The 23,650-nt window shown below is 36.5% G+C and overlaps 1 protein-coding gene across 1 annotated transcript in view; it reads right to left on the bottom strand.

Moving 5' to 3' along the window:
- DPY19L1 (dpy-19 like C-mannosyltransferase 1) overlaps positions 1 to 23,650 on the bottom strand; it is a gene marked incomplete at its 5' end in the record, with an annotated part of 85,578 nt that overhangs the window by 7,375 nt on the left and 54,553 nt on the right. The window contains 9 exons of the mRNA XM_081344144.1: positions 554 to 653; positions 1,022 to 1,196; positions 7,213 to 7,332; positions 7,796 to 7,823; positions 9,905 to 9,945; positions 11,187 to 11,258; positions 15,576 to 15,677; positions 17,072 to 17,152; positions 21,512 to 21,571. Of these exons, the coding sequence (XP_081200270.1) occupies positions 554 to 653; positions 1,022 to 1,196; positions 7,213 to 7,332; positions 7,796 to 7,823; positions 9,905 to 9,945; positions 11,187 to 11,258; positions 15,576 to 15,677; positions 17,072 to 17,152; positions 21,512 to 21,571 (779 nt within the window). The remainder of the gene's footprint in view (positions 1 to 553; positions 654 to 1,021; positions 1,197 to 7,212; positions 7,333 to 7,795; positions 7,824 to 9,904; positions 9,946 to 11,186; positions 11,259 to 15,575; positions 15,678 to 17,071; positions 17,153 to 21,511; positions 21,572 to 23,650) is intronic.

Genomic DNA, 23,650 nt, shown 5'->3' with positions numbered 1-23,650 from the left:
CTTAAACTTAACTTAAACTGACTTAACACATTTATTTGAAATTGGCCAACTGAAATTACCCATTAATCTAATTTAATTTAATTATTTCATTTAAAATAATCAAAATTAAAATAAATAGCTAAGGGGAAGGTTGTTCATTCACACAATTGGTCTTATAGTAGTCCGAGTATTACTTCTCACAAAACACCAATTTCTAAAAGATAAAATAATGAAGTTGCTGCTTACAATGAATGTCAACTTCTACTTAGTATATTACCTCCCACCACATTTAAAGGAAAATATTAATTGTACCTGTTTTTTTAAAATTCTGCTGAAAATTAAAATATTAAAAAATATTAAAAACAGAGTGAGACAGGAGGCTGATAAGTAGCAAGACTTATACATGGGCATACTGGGTATCCTACAATTAATAGCAGTACCATTGTTTATTATGAATATTACTTTTCCCTCCTGTTTGTGTCAGATTCTTATACCTTCATATTAATAGTTACAACTAGAAAATTCCTACACACAACAATCACAACAAACCTTAAAGTATGTACTTAAGCCTTACCGTAAACCCGCATCCTCATAATGGGGATGATTCACTACAGGTCGTTGTGCAGATAATTTTACACTTGCCATTGTAGGCATTGCACCGGCAAAAACAGAATCTGAAATAAAAGAATATCTAAAAATCCAGGAATAACTGGAAAAAGAACTAGAAACTACCATACATTTTTAGGCTGTATCACTTTTAAAAATCAACTTCTCCCTACAAACTATAAAAAATTTATACAATTTTACATAATCTTGTAAAAGTTTCCTTTCTATTTAAAACATGCCTTTTCATTCAAAATGCATTTTATAATTCCACCTAATAATATTTATAAAGACAGTTCTTTCTTAAACTCCATCTCTTACACAGTAGTCACAATAAATCAAGACAGCAGGAATAACTGTTCAGTGTTAAACGTGTTAGCCTTCTAGTAGATTTTACGTTCAATATTGAAATAAGAAGAGTTTTCTAATCTTGTTTTACCTGGCTTAGTATTTGCTTTTATCCACAGCAGTAGTTCTTCCTGGGGCAAATTGCTAAATTCTCCCACAATACTCCATTCTTTTTGAAGATTTGCTATTCCTTCAAATGCCATCATTGCCAAAATTGCAAGAACAAGTGTTCCAGGTTTGATTTTGTAAAAAACCCATCCAAACAACTGTGAAAAGAAATGATTAGGCACTTAATCAAGGTGATTATTAATTTCAGTTTTAAAACATTACATCAAGCTATTTTAAAACACAGTTCATGCCGATTTAACCACTAAAGTTAATCACAGTAATTATAAATATTCACATCAGTATGACTACTTATTATATTGATTTAAAAAGATTTGAAAACTGTCTTTAATTCCAATAGAAGAGCATGTCTCAAAACTTTTTCCTTCAAGGAAAAACAAAGAAAGTCCAGTTGCCTTTGGAAAAAGGACTTTTGAGACAACCATGACCTGGATGACTGAGAATCTCCATAGACAAATAGAAGAGATTATAATAGGACTGAACTTTGGTTCTCTCTGAATTTGCATATTTGCTTGAAGACATTTCATTAGCCAATTAAGTAATATCCTGATGATATTATCTAGTCAGGTAATAAAACATCTGCAAGCAAGCAACCAAGCTCAGAGAACACCAAGGATTTCTTTCATTCAAGATGTGATAAATAAAACAACAGTATTAATAATGAAACATGGTAAACTTCAAGTCAAAATAACAAGGGGTAAAATAATAGTTTCAGGTCTATTTTCTTAAAAAGTACTATTTCTTTTCAAAATTCATGACTACCAATTTAAGTAGCTTTTAAAGTAGACTGAACAAAATCACACAGAAAAGGCCTAATTATGTCTATTAATTCTGATAGCTAAATATCCTTGAAAATCAAAAGTAGCATACCTTAAATATCATGGTTAAGGAGCAATAATGAAAAGGAATCATCTTATGGTTCCATTTATGAATTTCTTGATACATCTGGTTATCAGTTGTATGATAAAGTCACTTTCACATTTGATTCCTGGCAACTTAGACAAGTAATTTCTAGCTTGATTAATTGATGAGTTAGCAGGTCCTCATTCTTATTGACTTAAAAGGTATAACACTTTTTGTAAATTGTTAAAGATCTGATTCTTCCCTCAGGCATTGGGTTAAGCAATTCGGTAGGCCTATTTTGGTATTTTTAGTATTTTAACCGTTAGCTGCTTAGAGTCATGCTTGAATGGGCAGCCATACAAATTTAAACAATAAATTTACTGCTTAAAACTCTTAGTCTGTGAGCAGACAGATGTATATGCCACATAGATGGTAATTTCTTTTATTCTGGAAAGGAAAAAAATGTCGCTCCTTCTCTAAATGCTATCTCCCCCTCTCTTCCCCTTCAGCTATTGAAGCAACATACAATTGTTGTTGACCGGGAAAAATGCCTGGTTATAATACTGAAATCTGCCATCCTTTTACAATTTCAAATGGCAATGAATTTTTAAACAAAACAAAATTATAACGTAATGGCTTCAAAGCTATCCTTTAGATCAGGCATGTCAAACTCACGACGTCACGTGACGTTGCGTGATGTATCGCAACTTTTTCCCCATTGCCGGCCATGGGGAGGGCACGGTTTCATTGTGATGCATTCGGCCCGTAGGCCGGCAGTTTGACATGCCTGCTTTAGATCCTTCTGCAAATGTTCAAACAAATGCAGACAATGTATCTAAAAAACTGAGAGTGGGATAGGGAATACCAATTTTATTTTCTATTTTCATACATGAGATCAGGGGAGGGTTTGAAGGTTTTTTTGCTCCAGAAAACAGCTTAAGAAAATCTGATTGAATGAGGTATTTTCCCTGTCCTCCTGGTCCCCTGGAGGTAGGATACTGATTGGCATATGACATTCTCTGCCTGTGCTTTGCATTGTGAAAACTTTTCAAAATAGTTTGAAAAAAAACTGAAGAATGGAAATAGTACTGGATGGAAATTTATTTATTTAATTAATTAGTTTTATATACCGCCCTATTCCCGAAGGACTCAGGGCGGTTTACAGGGCAAAATTTAAAAGACAATATAAAAGTTGAAGTAAAAATAGAATTAAAATTAATTAAATTAATTAATAGCCCAACAAATTAAAACAAAGTTTAAAAACTTAAAACCCCTCAGTCCAGGCCAGATAAATCAAACAACCAGGTTTTCAGGTCCTGGCGAAACGAACGAAGTTCAGGGGCGGTCTGGAGTTCCACAGGCAGATCATTCCATAGGACAGGCGCGCCCATAGAGAATGCCCTCCCTCTGGGGATCACCCGCCGGCACTCCCTGACCGGCGGCACCCTAAGGAGGCCCTCCCTATGGGAGCGCACAGGACGATGGGAAGTTGATGCTGGCAGCAGGTGCTCCCTAAAATAATCTGGGCCCATCCCATTTAGGGCTTTATAGGTCATCACCAGCACCTTGAATCTCACCCGGAGGGCAACTGGAAGCCAATGCAGCTCGCGGAGAAGAGGCATTACATGGGAGTATTGGGAGACTCCCATCACAACTCGTGCGGCTGCATTCTGTACCAGCTGAAGCCTTCGAGTGGTCAAGGGCAGCCCCATGTAGAGAGCGTTGCAGTAGTCTAACCGTGAGGTCACGAGCGCATGAGTGACTGTGCGTAGGGCATCTCGGTCCAGATATGCCATGAGACAATGGACTACATTGCACACAGTGTAAGTTTTGAAGGAACGACTCAATTAGATGGAGATTTGTTGAATCTCCTCTTCCAATCAAATCAAATCAGATCAAGTGATTTCAAAATGCTGGAGAATTTTTGGTTTTTCTGGCAATCTTATTTACAAATTTAAAAGTTTAGCACATTTTTCCTTCCTAATATGGAAAAGGAGAGGAATGATTGCATAGCGTGATGGTTTCTCTGATATTATGTAATATGCTGGCCAATAAGTTTTATCTTATCCTTAATCTTTGGTGGAAAGAGTGATACATTATACATTATGCCCCATTCCTTTATTAGAATCTACTGAAACAGGAGATGAGGAAAGAAAATAAAGATGTATTCTACCGTTTTTTTAAAAAAATAAACTTTCCCTTTTCCAACTGTTCATCTTTTTCAGATTTATATCTATCCTGCAATACATTCACTATTCACTTTTTAATTCAAATTTACCCAAACCCCTTCATCACTTACAATCCTTGCAATCACTTCGTTTCATTCTCTTATTCCCTCCAAAATGACCCTGTTTTCCTTCTATTTCTGTCTTGTAATAAATGAGTTTTCTTTATTGCGTGAGTGAGTCTGAGATGTTTCTTGATAGTGTTTGCATGTGTAGGAGGACATATGCATATTAGATGAAATATATCACAATGTATATTAGATAGTGCCACACAAATAGAGTAAAAGACAGTAGTGTGTAACACTGGCCTGAGGGATACACCAGGCTTTGCATAACATTTAGTTACCCAAGCACTGAACTGGGTGGATTGAAAATAATTTATATGTTTCTTAAAATTGGAAAGAAACTTGTTACTATCATGCACAATGTAGGAAAAGTAGAACTGTAATATTAGTATTTCATATATTTCAAATATAACGTACTGCTATTATTCTGTCCATGATTCTGTACATTCATATACAGCAACTTCTCAAACAGCAGCTACTTCATTTGCAACAATTTACAAATACAGGTAATCCCCGAGTTACGAGCATTCACTTAACATTTCTTCGAAGTTATGTGACCAGTGCCCCCTAGTGCTTACGAGCAAGTCCCAAAATTACTAATATTGCACCATCACGGCAATCGTTCGCTCTTACGAATGACCACAGAGGCTCTGCAACATTCACTCTATTCCCTCCCATTCCCCAAAACTGCTTCCCCCTCCCTTCCTGTAGCACCGGACTCACTTACCTTACAAATCTGTCTCCTCTCTGCCACGGTTTCTTTCCCTTTGAGGGAAAGGAGAGTCCGCTTGAAATACTTTTCGCGCCAACAATGGAAGCTCCTGGGTGCTGTAATATCGCTTGAGTTCAAATACAAATTCTCTGCAGAAGAGACCATGGCGCAGAGCAGGATTGCTCTCAAGAAGATGCGGGTGTGAAAAGAAACGCTCCATTTCTGAAGCACCCCACTGGCATGAAACCAATTTCTCTCCATTTGGGTAAAAAGTGTTTGAATGCCTATGGGGCTGTATTCAAAACACAGGGATTCACTGCGTTTTGAAGCTCTGTGTGACAGTCCATTCAGTTTCTGAAGCGCCTCACTGGCAGGCCTTTTCTCAAGCCCTTTCCTGGCAAAAAGGGGCCCTTGGAGGGAGCGCACCTCGTTCTGTGGATCCTTTTTTACTGGAAAAGCCTTTTCTTAAGCCCGTGAGCTTCAGTTACATGGAGCTTCAAAATGCAGTGAATCCCTGCGTTTTGAATAGCCCCACAGGCGCTCAAACACTTTTTATCCAAACAGAGACCTGAGTCACACGGAGCTTTCCTTTTCGTTTCTGAAGTGCCCCACTGGCAGGTACACAGACCTTCCAATCTGCGTTTAGATAAAAAGTGTTTCCAGGTCTGCGTTTAGATAAAAAGTGTTTGCATGGCAACAGCTTGAGTTTCTCTGCTCCGAGTGGAAAGAAGCGGAGGCGCAAAGCAAGATTGCTCTCAGTAAGGCTGGCACCCGCGAGCGTGCAGCACACCTGCGTCTTCTTGAGAACAATCCTGCTCTGCGGCTCTGCTGTCTTCCTTTTGGACGAAGCAGAGAAACTGAAGCTGCTGCTGCCACTTGAGTTGGAAGGAGGACAAGGAGAAGAGTGGTCAGGATTTGTGTCACCAGCCAGTCAGGCAAGAAGAAGATTGGTCAGGTGGGACCCTGGCTGGGGAGGAAAGATCGTGATCACTCAGGTGGCTTTTGCCACCACTGCCAGCAGCTTGGATGCAGGTGCAAGGGGACTCGCCCCATGATGCCTCCCTGCTCAGTTGAAGGCTTTGTTCCTGCCTGCAAACCAAGGCCGGCACACGCAAGCGAGCAGCGCACCCAGGCCACACATGGCATTGATTCCTGCACCTGGTTGACTCCAATTCCATTCTTGTCCCACAGGCATGCAAACAAAGCAAATACTCCGCCCCTGAATGGAAGCTTCCAGGGGCCATGGTATTTTTTGCAGAGAATTTGTTTTTGAACCTGTGCGATATTACAGGGCCCAGGAGCTTCCATTATCAGCGCGAAAAGCATTTCCAAGCCGACTTTCCTCTCCCTGAAAGGGAAAGAAACCGTGGCAGAGAGGAGACAGATTTTGCAAGGTAAGTGAGTCTGGCGTGGCAGGAAAGGAGGAGGAAGCATGAGGTATCTTAGTGGGTCAGGTAGGCTTTGGGGGGCCTGTTCTATCATTAAGCCTCCCATGGCCTTCCCCACCCTGAGATACCTCATGTGCACTTACCGAGCCACGTGCATCTTAACGAGTAGAGTGATCTCGTTCGAGGTATGAGATTCACTTCCACGAGTTTTTGAGTGATGAATGGAATGTGCAGGCTCCATTATGCTCATAACTCAAAATTTAAAAACATTTTCTGATCAACATGCAAACTTAAAAACAAATTTTATGTGCCTGAAAACAATGTAAATTGGGGTGAAAATAAGGCTGGTATTGCGTCATGAGAGAATTTTCTTAAATGAGATGGTAGCAACCAGCAGTTTTTGCAGTCTTTCTCTCTCTGTGTCAAATTGTTCATTTAGCAAACATTTCACTTCTGATTCAGGGAATAAATTGTGTTTCCAAAGTAAGAGAGGATGTACTCTATTACAAAGACAATTTAAACTATTAAAAAATTGTATACATGTAGTTCATGATTTACATCTACAACTGAGCCCAAACCTAAGTCATGTCAATAGTTAAGTGGGTCACCACATGACCAACCTGGCTTTATGATTATTTTCATTAAATGAGCAAGTGAGAAGTAAACATCCATTTCTGGCAAAAGTGTAAATCATAATTACATGACCATGGATGTTGTAATGGTAATGGTTGTAAATATTTGCTGGTTGCTGAGTTCCTCAAACGCAATCACATTACTGGAAGCCTGCCCCTGGAATTTTAAATCAGTTGAAAAGTGCCATTTTAGGGTCTGTTGTAATGTCAAGGACTACCTGTATTATCACTTACTCCATAAAATATGTTATGTCACTATACTAATAGTATGACAATGAAGCAATAATTTACCTGTTTTGAGCATATCAAGGATGCCATAATGCACATATGTGGAGTCAGAAACAACTTTAGTCTCATTATTAAAATGGCAAGCATAGTAAAAAAAAGTAGTTGTAATGCATGGTATACGATCTGCAAATAAAGGAGAGCGTAAAAAAGCACAATTGTTTTAAAATGTGGTATATGGTACATAAGTATTAAGTAACATCTAATTTTTATTGAATCCTGTTCTGTTGGGCATTTTATAATTCTTAAAATGTAAACTTTTTGTAGTTGAAGTAAAAATTAGGTATTTTAGAAAAAAGCAGCAACAATATTAATGACAAAAATATGTCAAGAATATTAAGTCTTATAGAAACAATACACTCTTAATCCCATGGTATGCATCAAAGTAGCAATTTAGAATTATAAAAACTGCTCTGCAAACAACAGGATTACCTAACCTGTGTTTTCCTATTGTTTTAATTTGACATTAACTTTTTAAAAATGCATAAAATTCCACCTTATTTTAAATAAATATTTTTGAAATAAGACAAAGCTGTGCAGAATAAATCTAAGTGGTATTTTGGAAGAAAAGAGAGAATGAGATCCTTACCTCACCCTGATTAAAATAATACTCCTGTCTGAAATAAAAGAAACAAACTTAGTCAATTTGTCTATAAAATTATAAACAAAGCCCTAAACCATATGTTACCTTAAAAATTTAGTTATATCAGCCTTATAGACATTTATAACCATCAGATGATATTCTATGTTTCAATTATAGTTTGCAGATTGGTAATAAATATAAAAATGAACTTGATCTATAGGTATTGTCCTGTGAGATCTTCTCCTCTGTAGTACATTAGGTTGCAATTTGAAATTTTTAGGGTTTTTTTTTAAACACAGCTTTTTTATATTGGCTTTTCCTAGCATTAACTGTTATAATGTCTTTCTTTTTAAGGATTTTTAAAACTTTAAAAGGTAAAGGTAAAGGTTCCCCCGCACATGCATGCTAGTCGTTTCCAACTCTAGGGGCTGGTGCTCATCTCCGTTTCAAAGCCAAAGAGCCAGCGCTTGTCCAAGGACGTCTCCGTGGTCATGTGGCTGGCATGACTAGACGCCAAAGGCGCACGGAACACTGTTACCTTCCCACTGTAGTGGTCCCTATTTTTCTACTTGCATTTTTTACATGCTTTCGAACTGCTAGGTTGGCAGAAGCTGGGACGAGTAACAGGCGCTCACTCTGTTACGCGGCACTCGGGATTCGACCTGCCAAACTTCTTATTGATTTTAATTTTGGTATGTTTTAATTACACTAATTTTCTGAGCTACTTTAGGTCTGTTAATGAGAAGTTAAATATTTTTAATATATAACTAAATTTTGGAATACATCTCCTTACAAAGAAACAATTACAAAATTATAGATCTTTAAATAACTGAAATTATGAACTTTTTAAAGACGAATTGCATCAACATTGAATCAACATTAGTGGTACTGTGTTTATCAGGAACAGTCTATTCCCAGAAGATGCTGTTATAGAAGATTTGCAACTAAACTTATCTGAGAACAACATAAACATGAATTTGTCATTGAATATAGGTAAAGATTTCTCCTGTCCAGTTGTGTCTGATTCTAGGAAGTGGTGTTAATCTCCATTTCTTAACTAAGGGAGCCAGTGTTGTCCAAAGACATTTCCGTGCTCATGTGATCAGCATGGCTATACAGTAAGCACAGAGAAAGCTGTTACCTTCCCATTGAATTGGTACCTATTTACCTACTTGCATTTGCATGCTTTTGAATTGCTAGGTGGCAGGAGCTGGGCAAGTAATGGGAGCTCCCCCCTTCATGCAGCACTTAGGTCTTGAACCTGGGCTATCAGCTTTCTAGCTGATAAGCTCAGCATCTTTAACCGCTGAGCCATTTTAAGTACATGGAGCAAAAGAGCTGCCTGTTGAAACTCTATGCACAGAATGGAATTCCTGTGGTGGGCCAGAAGTAAGCTCAGACCACAAAGATCCAAGCTCTGTTTCTCCAGCCTTCCCCTCTCATCCATGCACAGAAGGAAAATCCTGCTCTAGGACAGAGAAAGAAGATTGTATTCCAAAGACTCAAGCTTCCTTTTTGTGATACAATGTGGCAGTTATCTTCCTCTTTGTGTACTAGCCTTTATAGCCTTCAGAAACATTGCATTCGCTAGCTTTCTAACAAATACATTTTTTTCTAAACAGTAAAGAGGCCGGAAAAGGCATCCTTTAGCTTTCTGATTGGAGTCTCTCTTCAAATGGTCATTAAGTGACTGGTTGCAAGTCGAAGACTACCTGTACTTAATTTATGTTAGGGTAGATGAATTTGTTCAGTAGATTTTTAACAAAAATACTACGAAGTATGGTACTTATATTTCATTTAATAATTGCCTTTCACAAACCTCTGAATATAGAACTTTTCCCATTGCTCTATAAACAATAAACTTTCAAGACTATGTAATACAGAACATCCACCTTAGTTTTCAGAATTGGAAACTTCATGCCTGCATAATATTTTTGTATTGTGAAGGAGGCTCCTATAAGCCCAGAGCCAAGAAAGGAAGTCCGTTTTACTGTGTGCAAGATATGGAACACTAATGACAAACTGATGTTAAAGGTTGAGAAATCCTTTATACCTTTAATGATACACATTACTAATAGTATTTCCCTAATTGGATCTTCAATAAAATATATTTACCTTTCAGAGGATTTCTTTTTAAGCATAACGTATTGAAAAGCCTATGAAACATTGATTAAAAAGTAAACAAGTTATTTTTTTTCTCCAAGGACATGTATGAATTACAAATGAAGAGATACTTATTGCTAGTCAATTACATGGTCATGCACTACATTACTTTAGACATTAACTTAGTCATTCATATCTGAATAAGCAAGACTTTGCTCTGTCACATTATTGCAAAAAGGCTAAATAAATCTATTAGGTACAACTGAAATGTGAATGGAAGGAAAATGTGTGCAAGTATTTTTTTTCCTTTCCCCTGCTCTCTTGATACATCCCTTTACATCACCTAAAAAACCTATCTACGGCATCACTCAAAAAGTCTAAAATGTGACTTTCTTAATTATAGTAGGAATTGGGATGGGATGGAGGGAAAATCATCTAAAAATTAGTAAAAAGTGTTTTACACATAATAGCTAATTTCAAATAATGCCTCCATTTTGCACATTTCCTAACCCCCTGCACAAGCACTCATTTAGCAACTGCCTTGAATAGTGACCATTTGCAAATGTAACAGTAACTAACAGTAATAAAAATAATTTTCCAACCAGTGTGTGCATTTACTACAACAAATATTTTCAATGTGAAATTGATTAGTTTGTTCAATTTCAGGCAGCAACTGCCAGTTAAGGATTCCAATCAACTGATTAATGCCACAGAGCTCAGCTTGTTAACTTGCACTTTTAGGGAAGTGCTGCACTGCAGAGAAAAACAGTTCAGGAAGAAATAGCTGAGAGGAGGCAAAAACAGGGAAAAAACAGATCAGAAAAAGGACACTGTGTGAGAAAATTTTATCTAAATGTGATGGCAGCAACAACAATCTTCACAGTTTCTCACTTTCTCTGATACATGGTGCACCTAGCGACTATTTCACTGAAATAAATTGCAATCACTAAATGAGACCTAGCAGTACTTCTATAAACCTCTGTATTAATTTTTGGGAGGCTTTTCAGGGCAGGAAAATGTATAAAGAGTCATTCTGATGTTTTGCCTAAGAGTATATGCTATTCAATACATTCAAAACTGTACCGTCCATCTGCATTTATGAATAACAAAAGTTGACAACAGAGGTTACAATCAACCTTTAAACTGCTTTTGTGTGGATGGCAGGATCCTGGGATTGTTCCACCAAAATTGGGTAGCTGAAAATTGGACCCTGTGTTTGATCTCCAAGAACTACTTTGTTTTAACATGTGACGCAATATGCTAAAGGTAAAATTAAAAAAGAGTGATGACATACCTTTACAACAATTACTGAAAAAAGAATAAGAACTACTGGAAGCAGGAGCGTCTTCATATATCTAACTGGAGTCTGAAATTAAATTAAGTTTTATGTAGAGAAATTTGATGATAAAACTGTAAAATAATCATTTTTAGGAAATAGTCACAATTACTCCTAATAAGTCAGTATTTTATTTTGTATTTTGTATCACATCTATGCATTTATTTTTTCTTTTATTCAAGTTTTATTGGTTTTTCAATATTTACATATACATGTATTGGTGTAGCAATATGGTGGTTGGGTAGTGAAAAGTAACAAATAACAAGTTGTTTGTAAATAGTTCAGGTTGCATCAATAAAGATTCCCTCTCTGATTCCCTTAGTTTTCACATAGTCAAAGTGATCAAGTTAATACATTTCTAGATATGACCTAGTCAATTAAGAATGTTTTCAATGTATTTAGACTAATACATATCAAAATCCTGTTTTTAAGTTTTACCTAATTGCAATAAAATACTCTAAAGTGGTCTATAATATACAGAAGAAAGCTTACTTTTTGGGTAACCTACAATTCCCTATTTCAGTAAAGAATAATTTTCTTGTCTACAAAACTTACATTGTTCATTACAAATCATTCTTATGATTTAACAGTAAATTCAAGTTTTCATCTTAACAAATCACCAATTGTTAGAAAAGATTTTTTGTCTTAACCATTCAACACTTATTAAAATACTATCTTATAAGATTCTAAATTCTATAGTATAATTCAAAGTTTTATTCTAAAAGCTTAATTTTGTTTTCCTTTAAAAATCTAAAACCTAAATATGAAATCAGTTTATTTTTTTTAAGATTCCCCTTGGTCCATCAAAAAAGATTTTTTAAGTTCTGTCCTCACAAATCCCCAAAAAAAGACAAGTCTAAATCTTTAAATCTAACTCTCGCCTTCCTTTTGTGTCAATCAGGCTTCCACCTTAGTGTCTTTAAATTCTCAAATGTGTCTCCCTTTCTTCCTCCACCTCTTATTTGCATCCATGGAGACCATCCAAATGACAGTTTTGCCAAGCTGGTGTCCCCTTTATAATCATTGAAATATTGCTTTAATAGCTCAGTTTTTGATGTTTGAGGTCATTCTTGTTCCATTTTCATCTGGGTTAGGTAGAACGTAGTAGCTAATGTTATTGTCATTTGATTAGCTGAATCCTCAACATACTGTATTTGAAGGCCTTTGATATCTTCGCTCTTAATGTTGCTTTCTTTGGGTGGTGGTGTTTTTTGAACTGTAGGTTTTGTAGTTAAAGTTGGAGTTTGGACTTCAAAGTTCTCTGTAGGCTGCGTTTCTTGCTCTTTGAAGTCTCCTATTTCAGTGTTAATTTACAGTTCTTCTATTTGTTTTTGGGTTGTCATTTAAGGTAAAAGTTTGATCTGGTGGCTTTGAGTTGTCAGGTTTATCATGCAATTTGGCTTTAATTTGTTCAGATTGTGTCCAATATCAATTTGTAGTTAAGTGGTGGGATATAGTCATCCATTTCATTAGTGTTTACAGCTAAGTCTTCCATGGAGGCTATCTTAATAAAGTAAAAGGTAAAGGTTCCCCCGCACATGCATGCTAGTCGTTTCCGACTCTAGGGGCCGGTGCTCATCTCCGTTTCAAAGCCAAAGAGCCAGTGCTTGTCCGAGGACATCTCCGTGGTCATGTGGCCGGCATGATTAGACGCCAAAGGTGCACGGAACACTGTAATTTTCCACCTCCAATGCTCCTAAAAGTTGTTTTCAGTGCCAGGTGTTCCCACACTAGTCTTTGAAGATAATATCAAGGACAACTCTGTTATTCAGTCAGCTGTCAGAATAAGCAAAAGGTTTACTTGCAATTCCATGTTTAGCCACAGGATGTCATCAGTAGCATATAGAATAAGTTGTAAAATTCTTTTTTTTTCAAATTAATGTAAAGCTTTTATATAATTAGTCCATTCTTTTTTTCTTAGTTAAACAGAAAATAGGGTAGTAGATCCCCACAAAAAATGAGCTTTTTAATAGGTAGGAATGAGATTACTTAGTTTCTTTGCTTAATCAGATGGTGTTTTTTCTCTTTCTTCGCTTTAATGTTATTCCCCCAAGTATACAAAAGCTGTTTTTTCACAAAAAAAAAGGGGGGGGGGGAGAAAATTTTCAGAAAAGCCCCACAGGCAAGCAGTTAGGGGGTAAGAAAGGAAAGGTCTCACCCAAGACCTCCAGATTGCTTTGTTGTGCTAGATGGTGCTTTTGGCTTTTGGCAGGGAACGGCTTAATGATCGGCCATGTTGATGGCTGGTCTCTTCTTCGGGCCAAAATGAGCTGCTCCGGATTCAAGCGGAGGGCTACTGCTCTTCCACAATCACAGGAGGGCCTCCTTGTGGTGGTCGCCCCTTCAGGGTGACTTTCGACCCTTTTCAGTGTCCTCCAATAAAGAAAGATCGCACAGCAGGGAGCCCTCTCTGTGCATCAGAAAGCGCCGCACACACAAACCGGAAGTCACATCTATGCATTTCTGACCCCCTTCTTTCTACTTAAAAAGTTCTGCCTCAACTAAGCTCATTTGCAAGTTTATTTTATAAAATCTCTTCATTTAAAATGAAACTTTTTAATTTATATTTTTTGCATTAGGAAAATCATTCTTGAAAGACATCATATAAACATATCATAAGATTTAGTATCCTCTATCTGCATAGAATCTTCTTGTCAGAACCCACCTCAACCCACTTCTTAAGAAAGTAGCACTCTTGGAGACAGGGTTTTCCAAGCAGGATCTTTTGCTAAGAAATAGGAGATAGCAGGCATAATAGACAGGATCTGATGGATTCCCTTACATCTCAATAATTTTAAAGTGCCCCCAAGCAAACTCCACCCCACAATTCATTCGGTCAGTTCCAGATCAGCCAATCTCCAGGTGATAAGTCCATTGTGGGAAAAGAAAGATAACGATCTGTTTGCAGCAGGATCATTTCCACAGCTCCTCACACTTCCTTCAGAGAAACAAACCAGATCCCAGAGGGTTGCATTTCTTCCCCCCACCCCCTTTTCTAGTTGCCTGGTAAGTTCAGAGAGAATGCCTATTATAGAAAGCAATTGGTTACATTGTAATGGATAGCAGACAGGCGGAATAAACAAAAGGTTACATTTAATGGAGGAAGTGAAAGCAATAAAGCCCCACTCCCGTTCCCTCTCCCCCTTGGGAATGGCAGAATCCAGGGGAAAATGAGATTTGGTTTTTGCACAGAGGAGATAGTTAGAAATGAAATATAAATGGATTCTGACACTTCTATTGGGTTCATGTGGATTATTTTGTATAGTTAAATGATTAGAAATAATTCTTATTTATGCCTATCACTTTAGCAATTACACATTTGGTTTGGACTGGGAAATCTTTGGACCGTAATAAATAAATACGTATTTGTTCTGAATTCATTTCAGTGATTATTTCTACTATGTTTGATGGGGCTTGTTTTGAAATAGAATTTAATTCACTGTTAAATAAGTGATCTTACTTAATATTCCTGCAAGTTTACATATTTTTGCAGTAAAAAAGTAAACCATTATGCTACTGAATAAAAAGTTTATGAATTATATGACCAATCATTTTGGTTCATTCTAGCTACAAAAAAATGATGCAGAAACCTAAACTAATATCATTAAAGTAGTAAGCACAGATAAACTGAAAAGATTTTTAACTTCAGCCTTAATCTATATCATATATAAATTTCCCATGTGTGAGAAATAAGCACTTCATCATTCATATGCAAATTATTCAGAATAGAGCTTAGACAGAGTATTTGAAGTGTCTCTGCTTTTGCATAAACACAAACACATATATATATATACACTCAATCTACCCAAAATGTCATTTTGGATGGAGATGAGTTGGCAAAGTAGAAAAAAGACAGATAAAATTTGTAAGTTTTAAAAAGATTTTTGGAATTAGTCCCTGATTTAGGACCAGTAACTTAGTAACCAGTAATCATTTGAAGTTATAACAGACCTATCTTGGGAATAGTTACAACCCATATTTGAAGTTCCAAAAGTTGTCCCTCCAGTCAAATGACTGAACTTTGTGACCTCAGCAACACGGCTACACTTCTAGCCATTTGCAGTGCCCTGTGATCATGCGGCTGCATGTTTTACTGAAAACCAGCACCTACTTCCAGCTTTTGCCCAAACCACACCCATAGTGACTCACTGATTTGTTTAACCACCAAAAAATAAGTCATAAAATTTGGTCTGACATATGGCCAATTTGTTTTACAACTATCACAACTTAGTACCGTGATGGCCCAAATAGTCATAAGTCAAATGCTACCTATATCAATAAATTTGTTAATCTTATTAATTGCAAAAGGATTGAAATGCATTAAATCAATGAATCAATGATACTTACCTCTTTTTCCATGAAATCAAACTCCACAGCACAAGTATACATTGATGTATCAAAATCTCTATAACCGGTAAGTTTTGCTTTTAACAGATTACTTATATGGACCTAATTGAAAAAAATGACAGTGAAATGTTTGTTAGACAAATTAGCTCATCTTTTTTTTTAAATTAAATTAATGTATTATGTATGTTTGTATGTGAGCTGTAATGTAAAATGGGTAAATAACCATTATTGGCTCATAACTATATTCAGGGTTTTTTTTAATCCCATTTATATCCCGCCCTTCTCTGAAGACTCAGGGCGGTTTACAATCTAAAGCACAAATCAATGTGCTTAGCAATAGCCTTTTGTTTTGTTCATGGTATCAGAATACACTGCAAGAAATGGACAGAATCCGAATTTTAAAAAGACCAGGAAATTGGTAGTTGCATATGCTTCATTGTATTTATTTCCATATTATTTACTTCTCCTTTCCATGCAACAGCAATTTGTGTCTAGATCACTCTGTAACTGGCTCTGGGGCAGCCACTGGAGATGATCTGAAAACTACAGCTAACACAATGTAACAAGATTGGTAGTGGAATGACTCTGCTGATTTAAAATAACATCTATTTTAAAGCTGGTGCATTGAGTACCAGTAGGCTTCCATGCATATTTAGAGTGCTATTACCTTTAAAGTCCTACACAATATTGTACTGGATTATGTGAAACAATACATTACTGAATAGAATCTGCCCATCTGATCTGGTTTCCCAGAGATGGCCTGCTAAGAACCTCTACTGTCTGTGAGATACATGGATGTTAACAAGCTAGCAGGTTTTCTTAATAATAATCTCTAGTTGAGACACTCTTCTCCCCTTGGAAGTCTTTTCCAACAAGTCTTGGCTTAAACTGATTGGAGGGCAACCAGACACTTCTGCAATTCACTGAGAGCAACAAAATGTGCAACCCACATAATTTCTAGCATCTCACCAGGATAAAAGAGTGAAGGAAGGACAGAAGAATACCCCTTCAAAAGTTTCAGTAGTATCTGGGTTTCAATGACAAAGGAAGGCTTAGTTTTTCATTCCAAAAATCAGGACATGTATTATTTGATATTTGCTTCAATCTCAAAGGAAGAGCGCTGTGAAACTCAACTGCACCAGAGAGTACACCTGATACAGCCATAGTGTAAGACATTTATAAACTGTCAAATTACTTACTACTGCACAATGACTGCTGTGTTCCATAATATTTTTCAGGTAGCACATCCAGTGGAAGATAAAGAGGTTCAAGGAGGGTAATTAATTAATAGATCTAAACTTAGTATCTATTTACTTTTAAAACTACACTACAATTCATGGGCATAATTCTCAAGTAATTTTTTACAACTTCGGGTAAAACTACGGCATCTAATATGAAAATGTCATATTATACATATTACCAGAAGAGAATACAAAATATACAAAGCTAACAAACATTATTTGGATAGCAAACATAAAAACTAACTTTTGACTTACATCATCAGATATTCCAAATATTAGACACATCAAGAATTTCAAGATAATTGTCCCAAACAGGCAAGAAAATCCTTCCAAAGCCTATAGAAATGATAAGAATATGTTGTTAGCATATGGATGTTTATGATTGTTCTTTGTTTTTATACCTTGTACTTAGCTCTGGGAAGTCGGGGGGGGGGAGGGGAGAATGGGGGGAGGGATAGGGAGGGTTAGGTAGGGTGGGTGGAGGGAGGGGGGGATTGTTAAAGATAAAATGTACTGTAAAACTTTTCAATAAAAAAAAAGAAATGATAATAGATAGAACAGGGACAATGTCCTCCAGATCAGATCAACTACATTTGATTGCAATTTCCCTAAACTGTGCTTACATTTATTCTGCTCCCAAACTACTAGAAAACCCAGTTTTAAAAATGGGAGAGGCAAAATCTGATTCATATACAGTTGCAAGAAAAAGTATGTGAACCCTTTGGGATTACGTGGAGTTTTGCATGAATTGGCCATAAAATGCGCTCTAAACGTCATGTAAGTCACAACAATAGAAAAACACAGTCTGCTTAAAATAATACTACACAAACATTAGCTGTTGTCATGTTTTAATTGAACATAAGATGGAAACATTCACAGTGCAGGGTGGAAAAAGTATGTGAACCCCTAGCCTAATGACTTCTCCAAGAGCTAATTGGAGCCAGGAGTGAGCCAACCTTGACTCCAACCAGTGTGATGATATTGGATGTGTTGCTGACAGCTGTCCTGCCCTTTAAAAACACACACCTGTTTTGGGTTTACTGGTCTCAAGAAGCACTGTCTGATGTGAACCATGCCTCGCAGAAACCTACGATCAAGAATTGTTGACTTGCATGAAGCTGGAAAGGGTTACAAAAGTATGTCCAAAAGCCTTGATGTTCATGGTCCACGGTAAGACAGACTGTCTACAAATGGAGAAAGTTTAGCACTGTTGCTACTCTCCCTAGGCGTGGTCGTCCTGTAAAAATGACTGCAAGAGCACAGCGCATAATGCTTGATGAGGTAAAGAAGAATCCTAGAGTGTCAGCTAAAGACCTACAGAAATCTCTGGCACATGCTAACATTTTTGTTGACACATCTACAATAAGGAAAACATTAAACAAGAATGGAGTACATGGGAGGACACCATGGAGGAAGCCATTGCTGTCCAAAAAAAAATATTGCAGCACATTTGAAGTTTGCAAGAGCACCTGGATGTTCCACAGCACTACTGGCAAAATATACTGTGGACAGATGAAACCAAAATTGAGTTGTTTGGGAAAAACACAGAACACTATGTGTGAAGAAAAAAAGGCACAGCACACCAACATCAAAACCTCATCCCCACTGTAAAACATGGCGGAGGGAGCATCGTGGTTTGGGGCTGCTTTGCTGCCTCAGGGCCTGGACGGATTGTTGTCATTGATGGGAAAATGAATTCCAGAGTTTATCAGGACATTTTGCAGGAAAACGTACGACCATCTGTCCGCCAACTGAAGCTCCGCAGAGGATGGGTGATGCAACAGGACAATGACCCAAAGCATACAAGTAATTGTTGTGACTCAGGGCCAGCCTGTGGGGCCGACAGCCGGCTCCGATGTATCGGATGACTCAGATGAGGGGGAGGAGGGAGACGAACCGGCTGATGATGGTTTGGAGGCTTTGCAGAGCCCTCAGCCGGGGCCCTCTTCTCAGCTGCGTGAGCCCGATAGTGCGGAGGATGATGACCCACAGCTGGCCCTGTTCAAGGACGCCCGACGCAGGAGGCAGTCGAGCAGGAACAAACAAAGAAAGGCTGTGGGACTCCTCGGGAGGAGGCACAGGGAGACCACGCCCTGAGCTCTCAATAAAGGGAGTGTTTGGGGAGGGGCTGGTTGCTGAAAGCAACTCTTCCGCTTGAGGAGTCAAGCTCTAGTGTTTTTGTTTCTTGTTATGTTAATTGTGTATTAAATCTTGGCAGACGCCTTTTAGCCTTGGACGCTCTCCAGTCTCTTCTATCTGAATAGGGGTTTGCCTTACTACAAGGCCAGAAGAGGGCTGGTTCAGAACAGTAATTCAACAAGTAATTCCTTAAGTAACAGCAGCTGCCTGCAATTAGTGCAGGTTCACATCCCACCAGGCTCAAGGTTGACTCAGCCTTCCATCCTTCCGAGGTAGGTAAAATGAGGACCCAGATTGTTGGGGGCAATAAGCTGACTTTGTAATAATGCTGCTTGGGGGGGGGCGAAAGCCCTAATAAGCAGGCATATACATAGAATGAAGGCTATTACTAAGCACATTGGTTAGTGCTTAAATTGTAAGCCGCCCTGAGTCTTCAGAAAGGGCGGGATATAAATGGGATTAAAAAACAACAACAATGGCTTTGACAGAACAGAATACACCTTCTGGAGTGGCCCAGTCAGAGTCCTGACCTCAACCCGATTGAAATGCTGTGGCATGACCTTAAGAGAACGATTCACAACAGACATCCCAAGAATATTGCTACACTGAAACAGTTTTGTGCAGAGGAGTGGTCCAAAATTACTCCAGATCGTTGTGCAGGTCTGATCTGCAACTACAGGAAACGTTTGGTTGAGGTTATTGCTGCCAAAGGAGGGTCAACCAGTTATTAAGTCCAAAGGTTCACATACTTTTTCCACCCTGCACTGTGAATGTTTCCATCTTATGTTCAATTAAAACATGACAACAGCTAATGTTTGTGTAGTATTATTTTAAGCAGTGTTTTTCTATTGTTGTGACTTACATGACGTTTAGAGCGCATTTTATGGCCAATTCATGCAAAACTCCACGTAATCCCAAAGGGTTCACATACTTTTTCGTGCAACTGTACATCTTGATTTTTCTTCAAATCCAACAATTTTTCTCATATTTTTACAGAAAATATTCAGTCATCACTGCTTAAAATATGGAGGAAATAATTGACCAGTACTAGTGAAAGTATATATTGGAAAGATTTCCATATAAGTACAACTATAATTATTGTAAGAAATAGCTACTTTAATTTTACATAATTGTTTGTTCTGAACCATATTCTAGGTTTAAATAAATCAAGAAGCTTTCATTCAAGATGTGCTACAAAGAACTGAATAAAGATTTTTGCTTATGTTTCTCTGATTGGTCCAATTTACTTTCTCAGCCATTCTTTTATTATTAAATCTAATTGTAAGCCATGATTTTACCAATTTAAAAACTAATAATAACTTGAGTCCTTTGCTGCAATAGCAACCTGTAGTTTACCCACAAATAGGGAGTAAGTTGAGAAAATATTTAGATAGAGGAAAAGGCAGCATGCAAGCAAAGTATTTTGCTCTGCCTGTGCTTGCAATACTGTGTTTATAGCATCAGGATTTCTTTATTTACAACACTGATCAGTAGCTGAAATAGAATATGTGAATGACCTTGGAGGATGAGGGAGAGATTCAAACCAGGAAAAGAAACAGACAAGAAAAGGAGCTGTTCCCAAGAGCTTAGTTGTAAAAGAAAGAAAATCAGGAAGAAACCACTCTAATAGATAAAATGTTAAAAATGGCAACTGAAGTTTGTACCTTCAGACTTGTAAGAGTCTATTAATATAGCTTTTACAGTAAAGTAGATATAGTTAATATAGTCATATTTCCTGTCTGATTTATCCAGGAGGCTGACAGTAGCTTACCGAACTCATAAAATATACCCTCTCCTTCTTTAATGACTGTATTGTGTTCCCACAATTTGGTTATTAAGTGAAATAGTTACTAAGTGAACATATGACAGAAAGGGAGTGAGGAGGAGAGGGAGAGCATGTAAAAATCATTGGTTGCTGCAGTCCTTATTCAAATAAAGTTCTTCATACTATGTCCTGTGCCTGATTTCCCTTCTTTTTTTATCCTCTCACATTGAGGAGATATTCCTTAAATAAGTTATCTTTTCCTGAATTGCTTTTCTTTGCAACACAGCACATCCCTAAAAAATCCTAACCATAAGTTAACTTGCTCACCTTGACTTTAATTAGTTTGGCTGGTTCCACTGCTGCCTGAAACTGACCAGACCAAAAGATGGCTTTTGTTGTCAGGGTACAAAACTTGGTCATAAATAAACACTTTGATCAGAAAATAATTTTTATTATTATGACAGAAATTTTATTACTGTCAAATTTGCAAAGGGTTATTAATCAAAGCAAATGCTAAACCAGGAGTGATCACACTAAAATAATTTTACAAATATCACAATGATGTAAATCAGAATTTAAACAATAAAAATGGGGATAATAAATAAATGTTGGACAAGTAGCAAACAAAAATAGAATCAAATTTACTATTAAACAGATAGAATAAAAATAACAAATTAAATAATAAAATTTACTTGAAAAGACCAATATAACATTAATATTTACATAATTTAAAAATCATGTTATTGATCAAACATCTGATAATATTCATGCCATAAAATATTAAACCTTACCCACGAAGGAATATTTTTGGCATACAATTTCAGATACTTGGGGCCCAGTTCCAGAATACTCTAAAATAAGAAAATTGTTGTATTAACACTTGCAGCTTAAGCATTAGTTCCAGAATATTTCTGCTAATGTGATTCAGAAGATGAAATAATAAGTAAAAACGGTATCAGATATACCTGAAGAAGTATTGTAAAACTATAAACATAACCTTGTTGTGAAACTGATTATTGCATAAACTGATAAGTATCACCACTGCTAATTCAACTTGTAGAGACTGAGTCACTCAACAAGGCTGGCATAATTCTATGGAATTTTAGTATAAATAATTTGCCTATCATGTAATCTGACAGTCAATATAAATCCCATTTTGTAATATATTAAAGCAATTAACTACAATTAAAATATTTTTAAAAAGCTGGTCTAAGAATATATTTTTTCAAGCATATGTAAAGCACATCCATATTCATTCATAGTGAAAAATGAGAACTTCAGGAAGCCCATAATATTTTGCTGTCATCTTAATTTAATTTGAAATACAACTTATAGTTTTCCCTAAGCCTATCAATGCCTTTCTTAATTAAACAAAAATTAAACATCTTTAATCTACTAAATATTAGCATTAGGCTAATGACTTTATCACTATTTTACAATACTATCAACATTTTCTGCAAAGGGTAGCTTTGCAGAGTGAGATGAACAGCATATCAATTTAACAAATAAATAAATAATTTTCTGCAACTGCATGACATTCAGAAGATATTAGAGTTGAAACTAAAAATAATTTTGTAGAGGCTGAAACATTTAAATATGTTTTATTAAATTAAATTTCAATGAGCTAATAAAGAAAAAAGGATCTAGGCATTATAATACAGATAAAGGGTATCTGGTAAAAGACTCGTTATACTTCACAAAGACTAGGGAGAATGTATTTGAAAGAAGACTGACAAACAATGTGAACCTCCCTAAATAAAATCCTCAGGGGGAAGAGATAGTGTGACATCAAGCGCAGGGAATAGTATTGCATAAAATATAGAGGATATAGAGGAATCAAAAAATGGACATATAAATAAAAGAGGGTGTAATTCAAGTTATATGATCCCCAAGATTCCAGTCTTGCTATACAAATTTACAGATTGTAGGGAACCAACAACCTGAAAAAACTAGCAGTTTTAATTAAAAATAGTCAATTTAACAGACTTTACTAAAACCTATTGGAGCAAAATTTAAAGGGCATAGGCCAGACAATAGTGTCAGGTTTGGAGAAGGGTCACTGGTGCCTTTATATGTGAAGAAAGATCCAGGAATCTGAACAGAGGGACCAGTCAAGAATCTTTCAGTATGAATGCAAGAAAAGGTAAGAACAAAAAATGTACACTCATATTAAGAAAGGAACAAGCATTATTCAATTTGCTGGAAATGAGATTATGGCAAAGAGCCACAAAGCTTATTATAGAAATAAAATGAGGGTTGAACAAAAATAGATAAGATATGCAGATATATCAGAACACTCTACAGTTGATATCAAATTAAAATCCAGAGAACATCTGGTACTAGAAGATTTACATTGCCAATGGCTTTGCAACTCACAGAAAGATTCCAAGAATAGGAAACTATACAATTCGAATATGATAAAACTATCTTGAAATGGAACTGTGTATAATCAATAAAAACCTTATCACTAAAATATAGGCTGTTAAAATTGGAAATGAAAGATGAATTAGTTGAATGATCTGGCAAAAAAAAATTCAATATAACATACCAATTGATCAATGGGAAAATAGGATAAAGGGACTGAAATTTATGTTATTTTTTTGTATTTGTATACTATCTTTATTATTTTTATAAATAATTCAAGAGGGTGAACATATCAAATACATGTTCCTTGCGTATTTTCTTCACAACAATCCTATGAGGTAGGTTGGGATGATTGAGAGTGACTGGACCCAAATCACCCACTGGCTTTCATGGCTAAAGTTGGATTTGAACTCAGCCTCCTACTTTCTAGCCTGAAAATTACTGAAGAAATTCATCTATAATTGAAAGTTGTTTATGGATGTTTTGCAGAAAATTGAGAAAAATCAAATTTTGCAATACAGATTTGATAAATGTTAAAATTTATAAAGGAAAAAATATAATTTTTT

This window comes from Vipera berus (assembly GCF_964194415.1).
Source record: "Vipera berus genome assembly, chromosome: Z".
Lineage (NCBI taxonomy): Eukaryota > Metazoa > Chordata > Lepidosauria > Squamata > Viperidae > Vipera > Vipera berus.
This window is presented reverse-complemented; position numbering and strand designations above follow the sequence as displayed.